The sequence below is a fragment of the Suricata suricatta genome, chromosome 10 (assembly GCF_006229205.1).
Source record: "Suricata suricatta isolate VVHF042 chromosome 10, meerkat_22Aug2017_6uvM2_HiC, whole genome shotgun sequence".
Classification (NCBI taxonomy): domain Eukaryota; kingdom Metazoa; phylum Chordata; class Mammalia; order Carnivora; family Herpestidae; genus Suricata; species Suricata suricatta.
This window is the reverse complement of record NC_043709.1, coordinates 49,416,973-49,436,536: the sequence shown is the minus strand read 5'-3', so window position 1 is coordinate 49,436,536 and position 19,564 is coordinate 49,416,973. Positions and strand designations below refer to the sequence as shown.

Here is a 19,564-nt window from a genome sequence, read left to right as displayed (position 1 = left end):
TAATTACACAGAGCAAATTAGCAGAGACTGCACTCTGATGCTGGGTTCAAAGTTCAGCCAGACAGATACTCTCTGAGAGCTATTTTGAGGATAGCCCTTTGCTAAAAAGGATATTCATTAACATTTTTCTCTTGGGAGCCACAAGTAATGCCAGACAGTGTCTGAACTAAGATACGTAATTGTAAATTTCCTGGTTTAAAAACATACTTTTCGCATGTTTAGATTGTTGCTTTCTGCTCCATTCACATTCGAGGTTTACCATGTATGTTGTGGTTCCCTGTCTCTACCACTAGAGCATGAATTTAGTGTATCCACCTCTTGCATTAGGCATGTCCTCCATGTGTTCAGAAAGCAATTGCCTCTGATATCTGTACAGCCTGCTTCCTCTCTGCCTTCAGGGCTTGGCTCAAATGTCATCTTCTCAGGGAGGCCTGCCTTGACCACTATATTTAAGGTTATAGTCCTTAACTTCTAGCATTCCCAGTCTTTGCTCTGGTCAGTTTAGCTTTTTTCCTTTTTTCCTGTGTCCTTACTACCTTCTAAGAGGCTATCCAATGTCCTTACTTGTTTTCATTGTGTTTTTCTCTCTTCCCCTACCTACCCCAGCTGCTTTCATGGGCGCTCCGTGAGAGCAGGGTCTCTATTTTGTCCAATGGGATAAGGTCCTAAGTATTTAGAATAATGGCAGCATATAGTAGGTGCTCAATAATTATTGAAGGAACGATAGAATATATTTTACTTAGCACAGTACCTGGCACTGTGTTAACAGTCAACCCTTTTGAAGACTTTAAAAAAACAGTAAGAAAAAAAAATGCTGGATCAGTGTCTCTGTAAGAAAGATCTGCCACTCTTCATTTCGTGGAGGCCACAGGACCGAAGCAAAAGTGTCATGATTGCCTGTTAATCTTGGGAATGTGTTTCTTGTGTAGGTCTCCTCTGAGAGAAAACTCATGCTTGGGCATGCTTCCACAGAGACAGAAGCTATTCTTCCCTGCGCTTGATGTTTCCTTTATTGACTACTGAACAGCCAAACAAACAAGCAAATATGAAAAGGTGGCTCATGGGATACATTTCACAGTCTTTTCTAAAAATGGACTAGATTTGGCTTTTATAAATGCCTGCTTAATTTAGAAATTTCTAACACGATCGTATCTGGGCAGTGTTCAGCTTTCCAATATGACAGACTAATAACCAACAGAAAACTGAAAGTCATCATGAAAATTAAAGTATACCACTTTGAAATATAGTAGCAGGCTATTTTAACATAAATTTTACTGTTTAAACCCTGTGAAGTCAAAGCAAAACAAGATGGTCTTGTCATCTTTTATTTATTTATTGTCTTGGGAAAATATTTAATAGCTGCAGTTTTTCTGATTCTAGAACCCAAATTAAAGTTACGGGATCTTTGGGTCTTGTTTTGTTTTGATTTTTCACACTGAATGTAAGATTTATGACTTAAAAGTGTTCTAAGACTTAGGTAACAGATTTGATTTACTTCTTAACAGGAAGTTAAAAAGCCTTTCAACGTTTTATAGACTTTGTGAGAATCCCATTTGAACCTTGTCACTGACCCTATGTTGAAGGAATGAACACAGGGAAAACAGACATGGGCTAGCAGGCAAATGTGTTTATTTTTCTGGATGTACTGAGGCAGTTATTACTCTTCTTCTTTATTATCTTGTTAGTGACAGTTCTGGAGCTACAAGTTATTACATAATTTAAGAAGAAGAAAGTTGTAGCATAATTTTTTCTCACAGGAAATATGACTATGAGTTTTGCAGTCAGAGAGCCCTGGTTTGAGTTGACAGTTCTGTTTACTGTTTGTCCTTAGTAAGTTATTTTACAACCCCTCTGAGCCTCAGTTTTAATATCTGTAGAATGGGCATGATATCTATATCCTAGAATTATTGAGAGGATTAAATGTGGTTATGTCAAAATGCCCAGAGATGTGGCTGGCACAGAGTAAATGCTCAAATCTGTTTTCTTTTAATTCTTATTTTAATCATTCTTAAAGACAATTTGTTAAAAAAAATACTTTTCTGAAGGAATTATTATAGAAAAATAATCACCAACAAGATATTGCAGTACACTGAAATACTTGACCTGGCTATCTTTCAAAATACATTTTTAACTTCAGAATTTAATCAGAATGATAATGTGATATTGCATTTTTCAGACAGTGTTTGCTAAGTGATAATTGCTGTGATCCTTCTAGCAGACCTAGGAGGGTGTCAGTATGGTCAGGAGACTGACTTGCCTAAGGTCATAGGACTGGGAAGCAGGCAGAGCCAGAACATGAGTTTTTTGCTGCAAGTCTGTTTCTACTTAGAGCAAGAACTTTCCATTGGAGCTTCAAGATCATACTGGCTCTGAGGCAGCAAGCCTCAATAAAACAAGCGTCAATATAAAATGAGAACTTGGGCATCTTCCAACAAATAAATACCCTTGAGTGGGGCTCAGGATGGGTCTTATCTATACCAAGTTGCTCTGTAGGGAATAGTGTGATGCGGAGCCACCAAGGTGGCAGTATCACCCCTCAAATATACTTCGCGTTGCACGTATATACACACATTCTCACTTGTGCCTTCGGAGTAGTCTATTAGACATTTAAATAAAGGGAAAATCTTTCCCTAACATACTTCTAAGCCAATTTAGAGGTCATTGAACAGATGTCATATAATACTAATGTTAAATTACCCTGTGTAATAAGAAAATTACAGTTCCTAAGTGAAGATAGTAAAGGGAAACCATCCAATGAATTATTCTAGAGTTTCAAAATGAAATGATTTCTTCAAAATTAACAGTGGCACCATATGACTTTAGGGAAGTGAGTCTGAGAGGGAGGAGGGAAATCAGAGACAAAAGAGAAGCCTTTCTGTGTTTATATATTTCAGTTTTAGGTTAAGATGCTCGAAGAGCTAATGGAATAGTAGAGCTTTCCATTGTCCAGGAAGTGTATTATTAAACTGTGTGGCAAGAAATTTATTAAAGTCTGACTAACTGCTCACTGGGATGTTTAATATAAAATCACAATAGCTGTTTCTAGTCTACATGTCCTTCCTTCTGCTATTAGGTACACTTTAAAAGGCTAATTACTTTGAGAACATGGTACGACCAAAGAATGGAAATGTACAAAGTTTGACAACTTTAAATAAGCACTAGCATTTCCTAAAGAAAAAAAAATCTCACTTACAGTTAGGAAACAATATTTATATTTAAGGTTGAAAAGCCAGGATATAGGAAAATTTTGTTAATTTGGAAGATGACCTTTAAGTGCACCGAAACCAAATAATTTGTAGGCTATGACATAGGGCACATTCCTACAAAATTTGTGTGAATGCTGCTTTCGTGGTTCTTGAAAGACAAACAAAGAAAGCTGGAATGAAATCTTCTCCCCTCCCAAATCAGATGGGGTCTGACAAAAGAGTACAGCAGCACCCTTTCAGAGCCGGCCATTAAAACGAGGTCGCTATAGCACAGTTAATGAGATGGCTCATCGTGGAAAACAATCTGTTTTTAAGAATGTTTAGATCAAAAGTAATTTCTAATCTATGAAATAAAGTCTCCTCAGTACCCCTCATTCACGAGTAGAGCTTTTATGTTTGTATTATTTACTTCAATCAGATGTTTTCAATTTTACCTTTTCTCTCTGTACAAATACTTGATGTGGTTTGTCAATACTGACCAACAATTTTATTCTCTTTCTTCAGAAAAGAGAGTTTTGAGAGAGGGAGAAGGAAAAAGAGAGAAACATCTTTGCCTAAACGATTTGCAAGCATCTGTGCTTTAAGCTACTTTTTATGAACACTCCTTAGTAAATGACTCAAGGTAAAAAAGCAGAAAAGCATCCAATGTTAGGAAATTGCAATCCAATACCATGTAATTTAAACCTGCAGTTTGCTTCTCTTGTACTAAATGACATACAGATGGGTAGCTTAGTTCTCTCAACTTTGGGAACACAATTGGCCTTTTTGTATGAATGAACATATATTAACAAAAATATTTTGGACAGAGCTGTTTCATTCTAATTGTATAGATTTTAATTATCCAAGCCATTGGACAGAATACTTTTAACCGATAGATTTTGTCATGTCAGATGTGCAGTTAGTGAATTTGGGGGGACAAAATCCACAAAGACACAACTCTCCCAACTGATAAAGAAATACACACAAAAAACAATTTTAAGAAGTCTAGAGTGAATGGGGCAGAAACTGAGCTATCCTAGTCAACTGATACGTAACAAAGCAGCTCAGCACTCAAGCTCTGGACTGGCTTGTTCTGACAGCACGAACACTTCTCTACCCTTTGGAAAATATTAAAAGTGTAAGTAGTAGGTGTTCGGATAAAGCCCAGTATAATATGGGTCCCCCTGAGATGAGAGACCAGCACACCATTAGTGATATGCCAGCTGTTCCTGAGGATCTTTCCAGGCCAGAGCGGGGCCAGCGTGCTCCTTGGAGGGTCAGGAGAGGCGCTGTTGGACAACCCACAGGCCTGCTCCACAGTGCGACTCTGCTGGGCTCTGCTTAGCCCTCTTCCCGCCTCCGTATCTTCTCACCGAGAATCAAGCACTCTCTCCTGGCGGCCCTGACGCTGAAAGCTGATATGCCCCTTCAGTCCCACAGTCAGGGTAACTGGTTAGTCCGTTTTCTCCTGGTTTAATTTCAGTGATCTCACAAACTATGACATTAGGGGATTTACAGCTAAAAGACGTAGAAAACATTTCTATTCTAAATCATTCTTTTTATTTCAGAGGAAGTTGAGTGTAGTATTCAGGGAATGAAGCAAGCTCTCTTTTAGTAACTTCAAAGATTTCAGTTTTTGCACATGGGGCCAACTGCAAGCCTCTTTCCCATGTGATGGATGGCAAAGCGGGGGGAAAAGGAATTTTAGTGGAGCAAGTAAGGGTTGCCCTGTCTTGCAGTTAGAGTTCTTTTCCAATCATTTGTGTAGGTAAAATAAAGTACTACATATAAACAGGTGTTGTCTGAACATTTTACTGCCAGTCTGGATAGGTTCAAATAAAAGATGCCATTGTTATTAGAATCACATTAAAATTATTTCACCATCCAAATACAATCAGTTAAGTCTTCCTAGATAATGCTTTGCAAAAAGAAAATGTAGGTCTCTAAGTAAAATCACATTCACTTTTCTTCTTCTCTTTGTCTCACCCCCCCCCCCTTATTTTTCTCACCTTTTCTTTGGAACTTATTGAATCTACATTAGTGTAAATGCCTTCTTCTGGAGTCTATTAAAATTTTCTTGCTGCCTGCTTAACATGGCAAGATATAGTCTTTAAAAGACATTCGTTTTTAAGGGCTCTGCAGAACCCCGCTGCAGTGTCTCACAGAATCACATGCATCTTTAGGGTTTAAAAAAAATAGGGTGTTATTTAAATCACCCAGAATGGAAATTAAATGGCAGCTTCAAGCTATTCTTCTGAGTCGCAAAATTATTGAATGAGGAGTTATTATTTAACATAATATGCCCATCATCTTATATATATACAGTGTAACTGCTTTTAAATGGAGTTATGCTTTTTGAATTTATTTGAAAAAAGAAGGTCATGGTTTTAGGAGACGAACAGGAGGCACTACCAGCTTTGTGAACGTTCAGTGAGTTGTTACTGTCGCACGCCAGTGTCTTTGGCTCTAGCACCTTGTCAGTGCTCCAGTGGGATCACCTGAATCTTGAGGCAGCTTCTCTTTCAACTGAGAGAAATAGCTGCAGTTCAAGGAAGTTTGGTGTGTTAGGGGCTGGCCTGGTGGCTGACCAGCGACTGCAAAAGCTGGGCTGTGGCGGCCAGCCAACGCAAGTATTCGGGATCCAAGCTAAAAAGACTCCTTCTCCCATATCCTCTCTTTTTCCAGGGTCATGTAGGGATAAAAAGAACTGTAAGGTGGTCTTTTCCCAGCAGGAGCTAAGGAAGCGGCTAACCCCCCTTCAGTACCATGTCACTCAGGAGAAAGGGACCGAAAGGTAAGATGAGCTGTAAGAAAAAGTCATTAAGGAAGAGCTAGTTTTCTTCACCCCACCTCCCACCCCCGCATTGAATCCTGTTCCTTGCCATTCAATTTAAAGAATGCTACACTTATTTGCTAAAATCTACAAATTGGTATCCTTGAAAAGGTTGAAAATGGTATTGTTTAGGTTAAGACTAAGTTTTATTTATTCTTTCCCCCGTTTAATGAACACTCTATCTTATGTAAAGTCACAAGGCTTTTATTAAGGGCCTGTTTTTAGTTTACTACAAAATGTGTGGAAGTAATAGCGATTTAGGTACATTTTTTGGGAAGACATCACAGTAAGCAAAACCATGAGGGACATGGCACTGTGCCAGGACGCTGAAATTTTGAAGGTGGCCATTGTAAGTATAGACGTTTTGGCTGCAAAAAGAAGGTAGCATAATTTAGTTCCTTTCTACCCCACTCCAATTTCTTTTTGAAGCACATGTGGAGAAAGTATTTATTGGCTCATTTGTGGTTGGAATGTCAAAAATTTTCAATAACTGCCCTCACATGGCTTTGGTCCTTGGAAGTTCGCCCTAAGTCCTGAAAAAAGAGTTTGTTCACTTCCAAGACGTTTTTAGTGAATAAAGTCTCTCTCAGCTGATTCCAGCTCAAAGGTAACTTGCCAAGGTCCAACCATTTTGTTGTTTAATTTATACCATGGAGGCTGGCATAAGGCCGTAACTTACCTTGGATCCAAATTTATTAATGATGTAACTTCTTGTTTTCATTCATGAACTGAAAGAGCTCTTTACCACACATGGGGTCCTCGTTAATCGGCAACACTCTCTTCCTGTCACAGTATATACTGTTTACTGAATTTGCCAAATGTTGAATCTCTGACAGAGTCTACCCTCACCACACAATGAGCTGGTGGTGGGCTTCGGCCTCCGCCCAGGAGGACCTCTGCCCATCCCGTTGTGTACATGACTAGCAAAATGATTGAATGCACACAAACAACCAGAGATTAGGTCATTCTTAAAAATTCTGTTTATAAAAAAATTGGACCTCATAAAGAGGGTGAAAGGATAATAAAAACAAGCTGCAGAGCACATAGACTTTTTGTTGGGCTAGCACAGCTGATTTGCATTAGCGGAATGACCTCCTAGCCTTTAAGATTGTTAACTTAGAAAAATATTCCCTTAAAGCTGCAATATTCCTTTTCAAACCAAAGAATAAGACTCCTTCCACTTGAAGTCTTGGACCCTTCTGCATTTTGGGGTATACACTCTTGGACACTGTAGAGTAGTTAGAAATCTTGTGTCATAAGGTTTTTTTTCTTTCTGTGAATCTGAACCCCAAGCTGTCTTTTTTTTTTTAATAGCAAAAATGTTTTCTAAGCATTACATAACTAGATGGCTTGAGGTTTTTTTTTTTTATTTAACTTGCACTGGTTTGGAATAGTTATATGTACATTTTATTATATAGATTTGAAATATATTAGTAATGTTCAGATTTCCACATGTTTGGTCTGTTCACATTTTAGGACAAAAAGCCCTTGAAAGATTTATTAGAGAAATATATTTTAAGCAAATACATTCTAGAAATAACGCTAACTTTGTTTAATTTTTTTAATTCCCTATTTATTGTTTATCAGTGCCTTTGAAGGAGAATATACACATCACAAAGATCCTGGAATATATAAATGTGTCGTTTGTGGAACTCCATTGTTCAAGTAAGTATGTTAAAAACCTGTGGATATGGACACTTCACAGATGGTAACAAACTAGTTATTTCATTCACATTGAAATCTTTATAGTACTGCTAAAAAAAAGAATCTTTGTACTACTCAATTTTCTTGTTTCTATTCTTTCTATATTCTCCCCACAAGAGTAATTACTGACTTTTATAATAAATTCCCAGTTTGGTAGGCTGGCTGACTTTGCACTGTTTGGACCTTTAAAATACACAGTGTTAACTTGTTTGTCACAATTAACTATGGTGCTTACAAGGGCTGTGAAAGAGACTTGATGGACATAGAAATGTTCGTGTAACTGTTGACTGCTCTGTTGTCAAGTGATGTCCCTGAATGTATTGACTGGGCCAGAGTGAAATTCTTCATGTGCATCCTTCAGACTGACAGATACTCACCAAGTTGATTACTCATGCTTCTGCAATGAAGTACAGTACCGTATCGAACGTAACATGGGAATTATAACAGATAGTTGTACGTGTGTGAGCACATTATGTAATATGAGTTTAACAGGGTTTGCATTGATCCACAATCTTTATTTTAAAGATTCCCAGTAGTTTACTATGAAACAAGCAATGTATAGGCTTTTCCACCAAAATAGTTAATTCAGACAGTGTATTCTGGAGATTATGGTCTTATTTGAGAAAGGAAAATCCTCACCAAAATTTATTTATCTAGGTGTAGAAAATCTTAGAAGCCCTGTACTTCCCATAGGGGTGCTGATTTAGGGGAATGAAAAGACAGAAACTTGAATTGAGGGTAAATGTCATTTATTTAAAGCTGAATTACAGATTTCTTAGGTGAAATGAAGAAACAAGAATCTGATATGTGTAGCATATAAAACATGCTTAATATCTCTCCATAAATGTTTCCCTTTTAAAGCACTCGCATTTACAGATTTTCCAGAAATAACAGCAAACCATAGTTTCCTTGCAATTTTTTTAAAAGTTAAAAACCTTTCTTAACTTGCATAAACCTTATTGCACATTAGTGTTGGTTGAGAATCTGTTCTGAATTCCTATGTATTTATTCTTCGTGTTAAAAAAACCAGCCCTTCAAATTGTCACCCATTTCCTCTCAGAAAACACACATCTTTATATTTCAACACCTTTAGCTTGTGTCATAATAGTTGATATAACACTTAAGATGGTTGCTGAGCCATGTTAAACTTGTTAATATCCCAAATGGTAAAAATTGGCCACATCCCCTTTGCCTTTTGTTTAAGATTCTCCATCTCTTTCCCTATCATGTGACTGGGTAAAGTAGTGGATCTAAGGAAAGCTTACTGTTTTAAATAAGAAACAGAACCACTATAAATGAAGGATTTAGCCCATGTGAGATTTTGAGTCACAAATCCTGAAGACCTTTACTGAAACATAGGTACTGGTGAGATTCAGAGAGTTTAACATTTGATGTGATATTATGTCTATTTCCTTTAGCATTCTTGTAGGAAAGCTTTTATTTTTCTAAGTTTCTAAGGAATATGGTTTAATATTTTTATTCTATTTCTCCCTCCCCCTATTTTAAAATTGTATGCTTCTTCTCTTGTCAATTTTAGCGGAGGTGGGGTGTATGCTTTAGCCTTCATTATGGAATGCGGCCGTTCATTGGTCTAGTGCTGCTGTCTTCATACTGGAGACAGCATGGCGTCCACCAGCACTTCCCAGGGTCCACAGGGCTTGGACAGTTTTGAAGGAATCAGTTTTCTGGTCCTCAACCTCTGTATGGATGCCTCCCTCACACTGATGTGCCTGAGCGAGTCTGTGGTCCGCTGGCTTCTCCTTCCTATCTCCTCGATCACAATCCCCCTCTCCCATTTTACAGAAGATGTCATACCTTCTACCCCTCCCAAATCGTACTATGATTTATTGTCCTGGGATGGCACCTCTAAGGCGTCAAGCAAAATGACAGTTCAAGAATGTGTTACGTTGAAGGGGAAACCTGTGAAGGCAAGGTCAAAAATATATTGAATTGATTTAAAATATTGAAATAACATTTCATCTTGGTAAGACCGCTATCTGCTTCTCTCTCTCTCCATCTAGTGTCTGGTGTCTGTCTATTCATTTCCTACCCATCTCCTTAAGTGAGATGGTTCTCATGAGAATACATATCCACATATTTCTTTAAATTTTAAAAATGAAACTTTTTTTGATAGTTTGATTTGACTGATAGATACGACAGAAAGGACTACCTTTGCAAATGAGATGATATGGTGGACTTCTGCACTTACTAAATGACCTAAATATGCAGCTTTTTAACGTTTTGACAAAAATGTATTTTAAGCATGTAATCTATTTACGGAACACCAGAAGAGTCACTTATTTTTTCAATTATTTGAATTTTGATAAGAAATGTTAGCGGTTACTATAAAATATATAAGGGAGTATGTGTCAGTAAACCACACAGTAATTTGAACAGGAAAGTATAATTTAAAGAATTACTCCCTTTAACAGAGGATTGTGGAAATGAGGGATTGGCTAGCAGAGAGCAGAAATTCTGAAGAACACAGAACTCACAAATGGAAGAAGCGCTCATGACCACCAGGGCTGAGATAGAGCCCAGGGAAACTCCCCCCTTGTACCGCACTCCCCACTTGCCTCTCCCAGCGGCTGAGGTCCGGGTCGTATTGGAGAGGGCATGGCTGTACCTCACTAAACAGCAGAGAAATCACTGCAGTGCCATGACTGTGCAACTTTCTGGAAATCCACCTTCTGGCATTCGCTGGGAATCTACCCTCTGAAGGGCTGGGGAAAGCTGTTTATAAGGAGGTGTCTCACTGTGGAGCACCTACTCCACGACATAAGTGCCTGGGTTGGGGGGTGCGGAACGGCCGCTGGCTGCCGGGTCCTGCTGATTCCTGGCACCGAAGGCGGCGCCTGGCACCAGAGAGGCTGCTTGTGCTGTAGGAGAGCCTGTCACCAGAACAGCGGTGCGCCTGCAAAGGTCGGGTGCTAGAAAAGTCTGTGTTAGGGGCTGGGAATGGAGGAGCCACTCACGCCGCTGCAGCCTGGCGTAGAAGCCACCTACATAGCAAGGGCCTGGAAGAGCAGCCACGGGCACTGAAGAGGCCAGATGCTAGCGAAGCCACAGCTCTGCAGAAGCCTGTTGCGCAAACATCCCGAACCTAGGAGAGCAACACCTTGCTCTTCCGCAGTCTTTTCCCGTGCCCTCTGCTGACAAAGTTTAATATGTTAGCCAAAAAAGAAAACCGAATTTAACGGTCCCAGCTCCGTTTTAGCAGAGTAGGTAAGGCTAGAGGACAGAGAGGCAATAAATTGATAAAGAGCACAGCATGTATATAAAAATATATATGTAAATATATTCCTGAATTTATATGTATATATACATTATATATACATATGTGTGTGTATATATATAAAACACACACACACATGCACATATATATCCCAAAAATATATATATATTTTCCAAAATTCTTTCAGGTTTCATGAGCAAAAGTTTGAAGGCCACTCACTAGTTTAGTGAATTAATGGCATCACTATCAGATAGCTTCTTGAGATCGTTGGTTTCATACTTTGAATGCAAAATGCAGGGAACGATTGAGGCGTGTGAGTGAGGAAGCAGGTGGGTTGTTTTTTAGAGATCAGGGAGTGTGGGAAGAAGATAGGGCAGAACAGACCAAATAAAGTGACAATATGAGAAACCGTAGTGTGAGGGAAACATCAAAAATAAGATAAAATAAGAAAGAAGTGCTGAATTTGAAAATGTCTAATCATTAGCAGTATGAACAGATTGTCTTCCCAATTATCGTTTCTATTATCGATATTCTTAGAGTGTGTGGGCGCATGCGCATTCACATATGTGTATAATCCTCTTCTTGCACTTGACTGCTATCTGTACACATACGATCTCCTTACAGAAAAGGCCATTCAGTTATTCTCATTTCATTTTCAGACTTGTACTCTACCCTGAATATATTCCCTTTCAACAATATACTGCTTTCTTACTGCTCAGTAAGTACAAGAACCTATTCACAGACTGCTTATAACCCAAATGTGTAATTTATTCCATGGTTCACATTTTCTTCACATACACAAATTCTACCAACCTAGTTTATTTCTCATGTAGTACTCCTCGGTTTCAGTTAGTAAATTAGCTGCCAGAAGTAAGACTGTTCCCTCCTCTGGGTGTTTGAACTTCTAAAGTTTCACAAAATGAATTTATTGCACATCGGATAAACCAGAGAAGGCATTGGTGATTCAGAATGTATTTTTGACCACTTACATTTTGCTTTCACCGACACTTTGCCAGGTGTTGTGAAACAAATAAAATTTATGAACTATTTTTTTCCTTAAGGTACTTAGGGTTTTGTTGGAGTGATAAGAAAAAGAGAATAAACAATGATAAAACATGGAAAAATAATGCCGCTGTCTATCTGGCTGTGCCTGTTAGAAAAGTGTTCATGTGTAGTAGGAGGGATATGAGACTACACTGAAGCAGGGTCAGCTGTCACAGAGTCGGTAAGACCACACTTTACCAGGCAGAGATGGCTTTTGTTGTGTCCAGGTGCAGGATGGAGAGAGGATCAAAAGTGGATTTTGTAAGGAAACAGGAGACTGGTCCAGTAGGTGTGGGGAGGGAGTTATGTTGGGAATAATGGGAGATTTGACTAGAGGGTTAGAAAGGACCAATTCAGAAGGCCCTGGGGTACGAGAGAGGACATTTAAATTCCTACTGAAACTCTGTAAGCCTTGGGATCTCTTCCTCTAGGAAGCCCGGACTCAGCCTTCCAGGGTGAACTTTGGTGTCCTTTATCTCTGCTCCCACAGCACCTGTGTCCACCTCCATCCATGTACTTTCCATGTTGTTTTGCAGTTACTGGTCTATATATGCCTGTCTGCCCACTAGTAAGGGAACTCTCACGGTAAGGCCAGGCCTTAGTTGTATTTCTATCTCTAGCCCTTAGCATGTAATAATCACTAAGTATTTTTTGACCAGATTCATGGCTGAACTTTGTTAGACTGTGGAGAAATTTCAAATAAGTCTTAGCATGATGAAAATGGGAAATAAACCATAACAGGGTACAAGATAGATTTTTGGGGGTAAAAAGAGAAGGCAATAAGGGTGCGGCAGCCTCAGGGGGAACTTTATTTCCTTGTTAGCTGATAAACCTCAGCATTATCCATGCATAATCAACTCCTAATAATTTTGTTTAAGACTTGGGAGAAACACATAGGATTGTTTTTCTTCTGTATGCATTAACTTACCAGGCCTCTCACTGAATAAACAGCTCATTTTATACAAGGTCATGAATGATGATAATGATGATGATGATGATACATAGCACTTAATATGCCAAGCATGGTTGTAAGTGTTTTATGTAAATATAGCTTTTTAATCTTCATAACAATATCACATTTTACAGATGAAGAAACTGAGAGAGAATAAATACTTTGAGAAGATTATATACCATTATACAAATAGATTTAAAATAGTAACACTCAAACTTTTAGGCAAGAAGAAAGGCAAAGAATTAAAGGAAAATAAAGTTTTAATATCTTATTTCGGTCACTCTAGTGGTGACCACTATAGTTATTTTCCTGAGCATTTAAATATTTCACTTTGGTCACTCTAGTCTGGTTATTTTCCTGAGCATAACTGGACTGAATGAAACACACACACACACACACACACACACACACACACACACACCCCTACACACACACACACCTCAATTCCTTGAAAAATCTGCTGTTTGTTGTAGTAGTTAAATTGAAAATGGAAGACCATTCCAATCTAGGGAGGGCTGAAACTAAAGGTAGATAGATCCATCATGGCAGCTCATGAGTAACGACTCAGCTTCACACTGGTTATCTTTAGGGAAGGCCCTTGGGACTCCCAACAGGAAGATGTAGCAGTGTCCAGGAAGCCGTCAGGCCATCAACATCTGCAGTGTAGAACAGCAGCTGGATTCACGGGCAGGATTCTGTGTATTTGAACCTGGAAGGTCATTTTATTTTCACTTATTGACCACCCCCATTACATTTTCTCAAAATGTATTCTGAAAATTGTATTCCAAACTTTCACCACTTTTTTTGAATTCTCTCTACGTATTTCTGAGAAGACTGAGCCCAACTGACATGAGCTATCCTTTTTTTTTTTAATGTTTTAAATTTACTTATTTTGAGAGAAAGAGAGCACTAGCAGAGGTGGAGCAGAGAGAGGGAAAGAGAGAGAAGAAACGGGAGAGAGAGGGAGAGAGAGAGAGAGTCTTATGAACCATGAGATCATGCTCTGAGCCAATATTAGGAGTTGATGCTTACCAACTGAGCCACTGAGTCTTCCCGACATAAGCTATCTTAAAGGTCTTTTCCTTTTATCTTGAATTTTTGGGGGTAATGTTTATTTATTTTTGAGAGAGAGAGAGAGAGAGCGCAAGCTAGAGAGAGCAAGCAAGGGAGGGGCAGAGAGAGAGAAAAAGAGAGAGAGAATCTGAAGCAGTCTCCATGCTCTGAGCTGTCAGCATAGACCAGATGACGGGCTTGAACTCATGAACTGTGTGATCATGACCTGAGCCAAAGTTGGTCACTTAACTGACTGAGCCACCCAGGTGCCCCTTGAAATTTGTTTTTCTCTTATTAAATATTCAGAACAGTCATGGGCTCATGCAGCTGGTGGCACCAACTGAATATTAGCCCAGATGTGTGACCTCAGACTTACTGCCTATGAAAAGGGGCAAAATAAAACCAAACAGGTGTAAGAACTGAATACAGGAGAAGGCCTATGGCAGATATTCAAGGAATGTGAAATTCAAGTGGCCTGACCAAGTTTTTGGGAGCATATTCTACTATCACAACAGCCTAAGAAACTCCTTACAATGTGAGAAAGTACAGTCTTTATTAGAGAGAGTCTGTCTGTTAATAGCAGATATTAGTGTGATGAGTCACTGCCCTGGCTGTGTTGCTACATTGCAGATGGAACTCTGCTTCAAAAGTATTCACACATGCACCATTTCACACGAGCCTCCTTCACAGCCTCATTCCAGGCTACTAGAAAATTTAAGCAGTTTTTCGACTCCTTAAGAACGTGAGCCCTTTCACTGAAGAAATTCCAGTTCAGTGCCACACACCATTTACTCAACTATGCTATTCCATGTATGCTATTCCACTTACCATGAAAAGGAGAGTTTCAATGTAAACTTTTCCGGTTCTGATACAACATTGTGTCTGCCTGTGTGCCTGTGTGCATATGTGCGCATGCGTGCGTTGTTGTAGTTGTGAGTGGAAGAGATGTAAAAGGGCGGCGGGGGGCGTTTTCCGTTCTTACTCACTATTCAAATCCTATTTTCTTAACCCTTTAAAATGCTATCCATATAGTGTTTATTCATAAACTATCCCAGTCACTATGGAATTCTACCAGGAACTTCTAGCTTTCTTTTTTATGGAACTCTAGCTAGAAATTGCTCATGACTCCAGCAAATGTTCCTTAACATTTAACAAAGTGCATTTAACCTGAATTTAGAAGATTCGAATTGCCTTTCACCTCTTTCTAAATCCTTAATCAAAGTAAACTGTCCAGTACAATGAAACTGCTCTGAAATGAACTAGATTTCTGAGTAGTAGCTTAAGCTGGTGTTATAGCTTCGTAACTCATATATTGTTTTGAAGACAATGTAAAATTGACTTCTCTCATCCCCTTGACCCTTCCTGTCTTGTCCCCACATACAGTGACTTACAGGACAAGCATCTGAAACAGAGGGAGTTAACTTTTCTATCTACATTTCATCTGAAAGCTCAGGGCAAGACCACAGCTAGATCGAAAGAAACGTACTTCCTGGAGCTACTGGCAAAGATAGGGAGCAAAAAACATTGCTAATGCCTGAGTCATTAAACCACCAGGGGGAAAAGAAAGAAAGACAAGACAAGAAAGAAAAGCATAAATAGCATTAAAGCATACATAAAATAAAGGAAAAAACAACTCCATATGAGAAACCAGAAAACTATAGTATGTCATGATCCAAAGTTTAACAATATGCAAAGGTAATTATAACTGCATTTTCTGACACAAAGAATTGAAGCAATGCCTACACATAAAATCCCTGGATAGCTGGAAGTGAGTATGGGTGCATGTGTGTGTGTCTGTTTGCAAAGAGAGAAGTGGGGGCAGAGCAATCTTGTCTTTTATTACCTAAATCACAATTCGAGTTCTTTCATTGATTTTCCAGATGTAGACAGAAATAGCTTAGATTCTTCTTAGTGAAATAGAATGGATAGTTAGATTAATCTGGGAAATACAAAGTTTTAACTATGATTCCTGTAAATTGTCTTGTTTGTATGAATGTGAATCAATATATTAATGAATAATTATTATGACAGTTCACAGACTTTGAAACTATGTAAGGACATCTTATGAAAATAATGTGCAAGTTTTAGCAAGTACTTCTGAGGCCATCCACACAGCTACTCTTGCTATAAATGAATAATTCTTTCAAAACATGGTCACTGATTCACAGAGACTACATAAATTTTCATTCAGATTCATGTCTTCAGTGTGTCTTATATATGGATAAGTTGCCCATCACATTATCAAACGCAAGTGTAGACGCCTTCCAGAGTACCTTGTGGAATGAGTGAATTTCACGTGTGGACTTTCTGTGTAACCAGAAGCAGAACTTCAATGCTCCATCTCGTTTTTCTCATCTTAAAATAGTGAGAATAATATGAACCCTCTCTAGCTCATGGCACTGCTGTAGCAAATGAAATAATTACATAAACATGTTATAAAAGATATAAAGATACAAGTATAAAAAGTAAGGTTTGTAAAAAAATGGTGCAGCTTTAAGTAAATTTACATGGTAAAGTATAAACAGCATGCAAATCTAAAGTTTTCAAAATTAAGCCAGTAAACTTTGCTTTTGATTCCAACATTACCACATGTTTTATAATAGAGTTTGACCTAGTGATCTGTATCCAAAATATTTTCAGTCTCTATTAAATAATTAAAAACAAATTTTAGTGTAGATTCTAAATTCCCCCACATAATGTGACTTACATGAGTAGGTAAGAGTTTAAAAACATTAGTTACTCGAAAGGCTCCTTAACAAATCTATAAATTTTGTGAGAGAATATGTCATGATTTAGCATTTTTGTCATCCGCATCTCCACCCAGTGCAGGGGGATAAGACTTTGCTTATTCTTGGTACTCAACTCTTTGTTCGATAAATGGTTTAAATCAGTTAAGTCACGAATAATTGCAGAGTTAAATGATTCAAGTTGATACTGGAATGAGAGAAGTAAAAACAGATACTTGGGGATAGACTCCCCTAATTGTTATCTCCCACCACACTCTCTAAAGTGTCTTCTGTAGATCACTTATGGAACTTTCACTGGATGCTTATTTCAACAACAGTATTGCTTCCAACTGCAAAGGCATATTTGTCCCAACTAAGGGAGAGATGGAAATGTCTATGGCTGGAACCTTATACAAGGAAACATTAAAAAGAGCAAAAAGTGACCAAAAAATAGAGTCAGCTACACAAAAGTGTGTCAAAAGAGAAATTCATAGTCAAATATTTTTTATTATTAAATATAAGAAAGATTAAAAATAACTGAACTAAATAGTCAACTCAAAGTGCTAGAAAAATAACAACAAAACCAAGAAAACAGACTAGGATAAAGTACCCACCTTTTCCTTCCAGGGATTTTCCAGACATTCAGAAGCAGAGATACCAGCAGACCTGGCTATTTCAGTCTCAGCACTATCGGCATTTGGACTGGATCATGCTTTGTTGTAGACGCTGCCTTACACATCGCAGGATATGTCGTAGCACCCCTGACCTCTGCTCACTAGATGCCAGTAGCACACGTCCCCTTCCCCAGCTTGCCCACCTCATCCCCACAAGCTGGCAAAGAAAAATTTCTCCGGACAGTATCACACACCCACTGGGGGGCAAACTCACTTCCATTGGAGAACAACTGATCTTAAAACCAACAGAACAGTAGCAAGTCAAGCTCCTATTTGTAGTGTTTGCTGATTTCTGTGTGCAGATACTTCTACCATGGGCTATATTTCAAGATACAAATGTGACATCACTGAATGTGGAGTTGGGAAGAGATGCATTGTAACACCATTATATAGTTTTTCTGTGCACACATACAACAGGTGTAAATAATACAGGTATCAGTTAAATGTAGTGAAAACAATTAGAAATGGTGAGTTTTGTAGTGTTACCTTTGCCTTCAATATCATTTATTTAATTGTTAATTTATGTAATTTATTTTTAATAATGCCTATGCTTAGCAACTGACTCTTACATTCCTATAATTTTAGCAATATGCTTTCTCAAGCTTCAGCACACCAGTGTATGGGTGCAAAGCAAAGGTAAACAAAATTTATCAAAAACGTCAGCCCAGCCTTAAGTTAGCTCAGTCCACGACTAGATTAAGGCAATCTTCCCTTCCCCTCCCCACCCTAGCTGCCTATCAGAAGATAGGTTGAACCATCTATAAAAGAAGAGTATATCATCCAGTATCCAGTGTTTCATACACAATGTCTGGCATTCATCAAAAATTACCAGGTGTATCAAAGTGAAGGACCATGGGAAATAAACTAACAAATAAAACAGGTCTACGCAAGGCCCAGATATCCAGATATTTAAGTCATCAGACACAGAATTTAAAATAACTCTGATAAATATATTCAAAAAAACAAATGACAAAATGGAGACTTTCACTAGAGAAGTAGAATCTACTATAAAGAATAAAATAACTTTAGGGCTGAAAAATGTCATAACTGAAATATAAACAGAAGAGATGAATTTAACAGCATATTGGACATAGAAAAAGCAGGATTAGTGAACAGAAAAACAGGTAAGTAGAAAATATTCAGACTGAAGCTAAGGGAGCTAAAAAAATGAAAAGTTATTGAGAAGCTAATACAAGAATTGCAGTTTCAGGAATAACATATTACACCCATAGAAAGGGAAGAAACATGTAATGGGAAAGAAGCAATATTTGAAGAGATAATAGCCAAGAATTTTCCCAAACTGAGAAAAACCCCTCAAGTCAAGATTTAAGAAGTGCTATAAATCTGAAATAGGGTGAATACAAAAGAACCCACAACCCTGGGATCATGACCTGAGCCGAATCGGATGCCCAAATGACTACCTCCTTGGGGAGGTATTGGGACCCAGATGTAAGGATTTTAAATAAGATATTAGTAAAAGGAATGTAGCCATGTGTTGAGTAAGTAATATGCTATGGCAAGGTAAGATTTATTTCAGGAATGTATGGATAATTCAACATTGGAACATCTTAGAAAAAACTATGATCATTTAAATTATGCCAAGAAGAGGTTTTATAAAAACTTAAAGTACATTCTTGAATAAAAAAAAAAACAATTAGTGAAATAGGAATAGACGTAAATATTGTGTTTCATCAAATCTAAGAAGCCATTGATTGGAGGAATTATTATTCAGGTAACATTAAGGAAAAAAACCTGCCATATAAATTGTGAAATGCTACTTATGGATCATAGACACATCTAGGTTTCAGCAATATTAGTGTGCTTTAAATATAAAAAGCACCCAATCAAATCAATGAAATACCATAAATAGTATTAGGGTAATCCGATGAATATTTTAAAAAAATTTACATCCCACTCTCACTATCTTACAACCTAGTATCTTATGCCCCACTAAAATCTAGGTTAAATAAAAAATTTTAAATATTAACAATAAGACCATACAAGTCCTAGGGGAAAATATAAAGGTAAATCCATATAACATTGGGGTGAGGTAAGCCTTTCTAAACAAGATTCCCAAGGCAGAAATAAAAAAACGTTTGGACTACCTAAATATTTTACATTTATTTCTCAAAAACCCTTACAAAAAACTGGCAAACAA

The 19,564-nt window shown here is 38.0% G+C and overlaps 1 protein-coding gene across 4 annotated transcripts in view; it reads left to right on the top strand.

Moving 5' to 3' along the window:
- The window catches only part of MSRB3 (methionine sulfoxide reductase B3), a 159,032-nt gene that overhangs the window by 43,959 nt on the left and 95,509 nt on the right, over positions 1-19,564 (top strand). For 2 of the 4 annotated variants that reach the window (XM_029954875.1, XM_029954876.1), the window contains exons 3-5: positions 5,871-5,979; positions 7,606-7,683; positions 17,360-17,678. In XM_029954875.1, coding sequence (XP_029810735.1) covers positions 5,871-5,979; positions 7,606-7,683; positions 17,360-17,663 — 491 coding nt within the window. In that variant the 3' untranslated portion in view covers positions 17,664-17,678. Of the gene's footprint in view, positions 1-5,870; positions 5,980-7,605; positions 7,684-17,359; positions 17,679-19,564 lie in introns of those variants that run through there. The other 2 variants (XM_029954874.1, XM_029954877.1) reach the window with 1 other exon arrangement.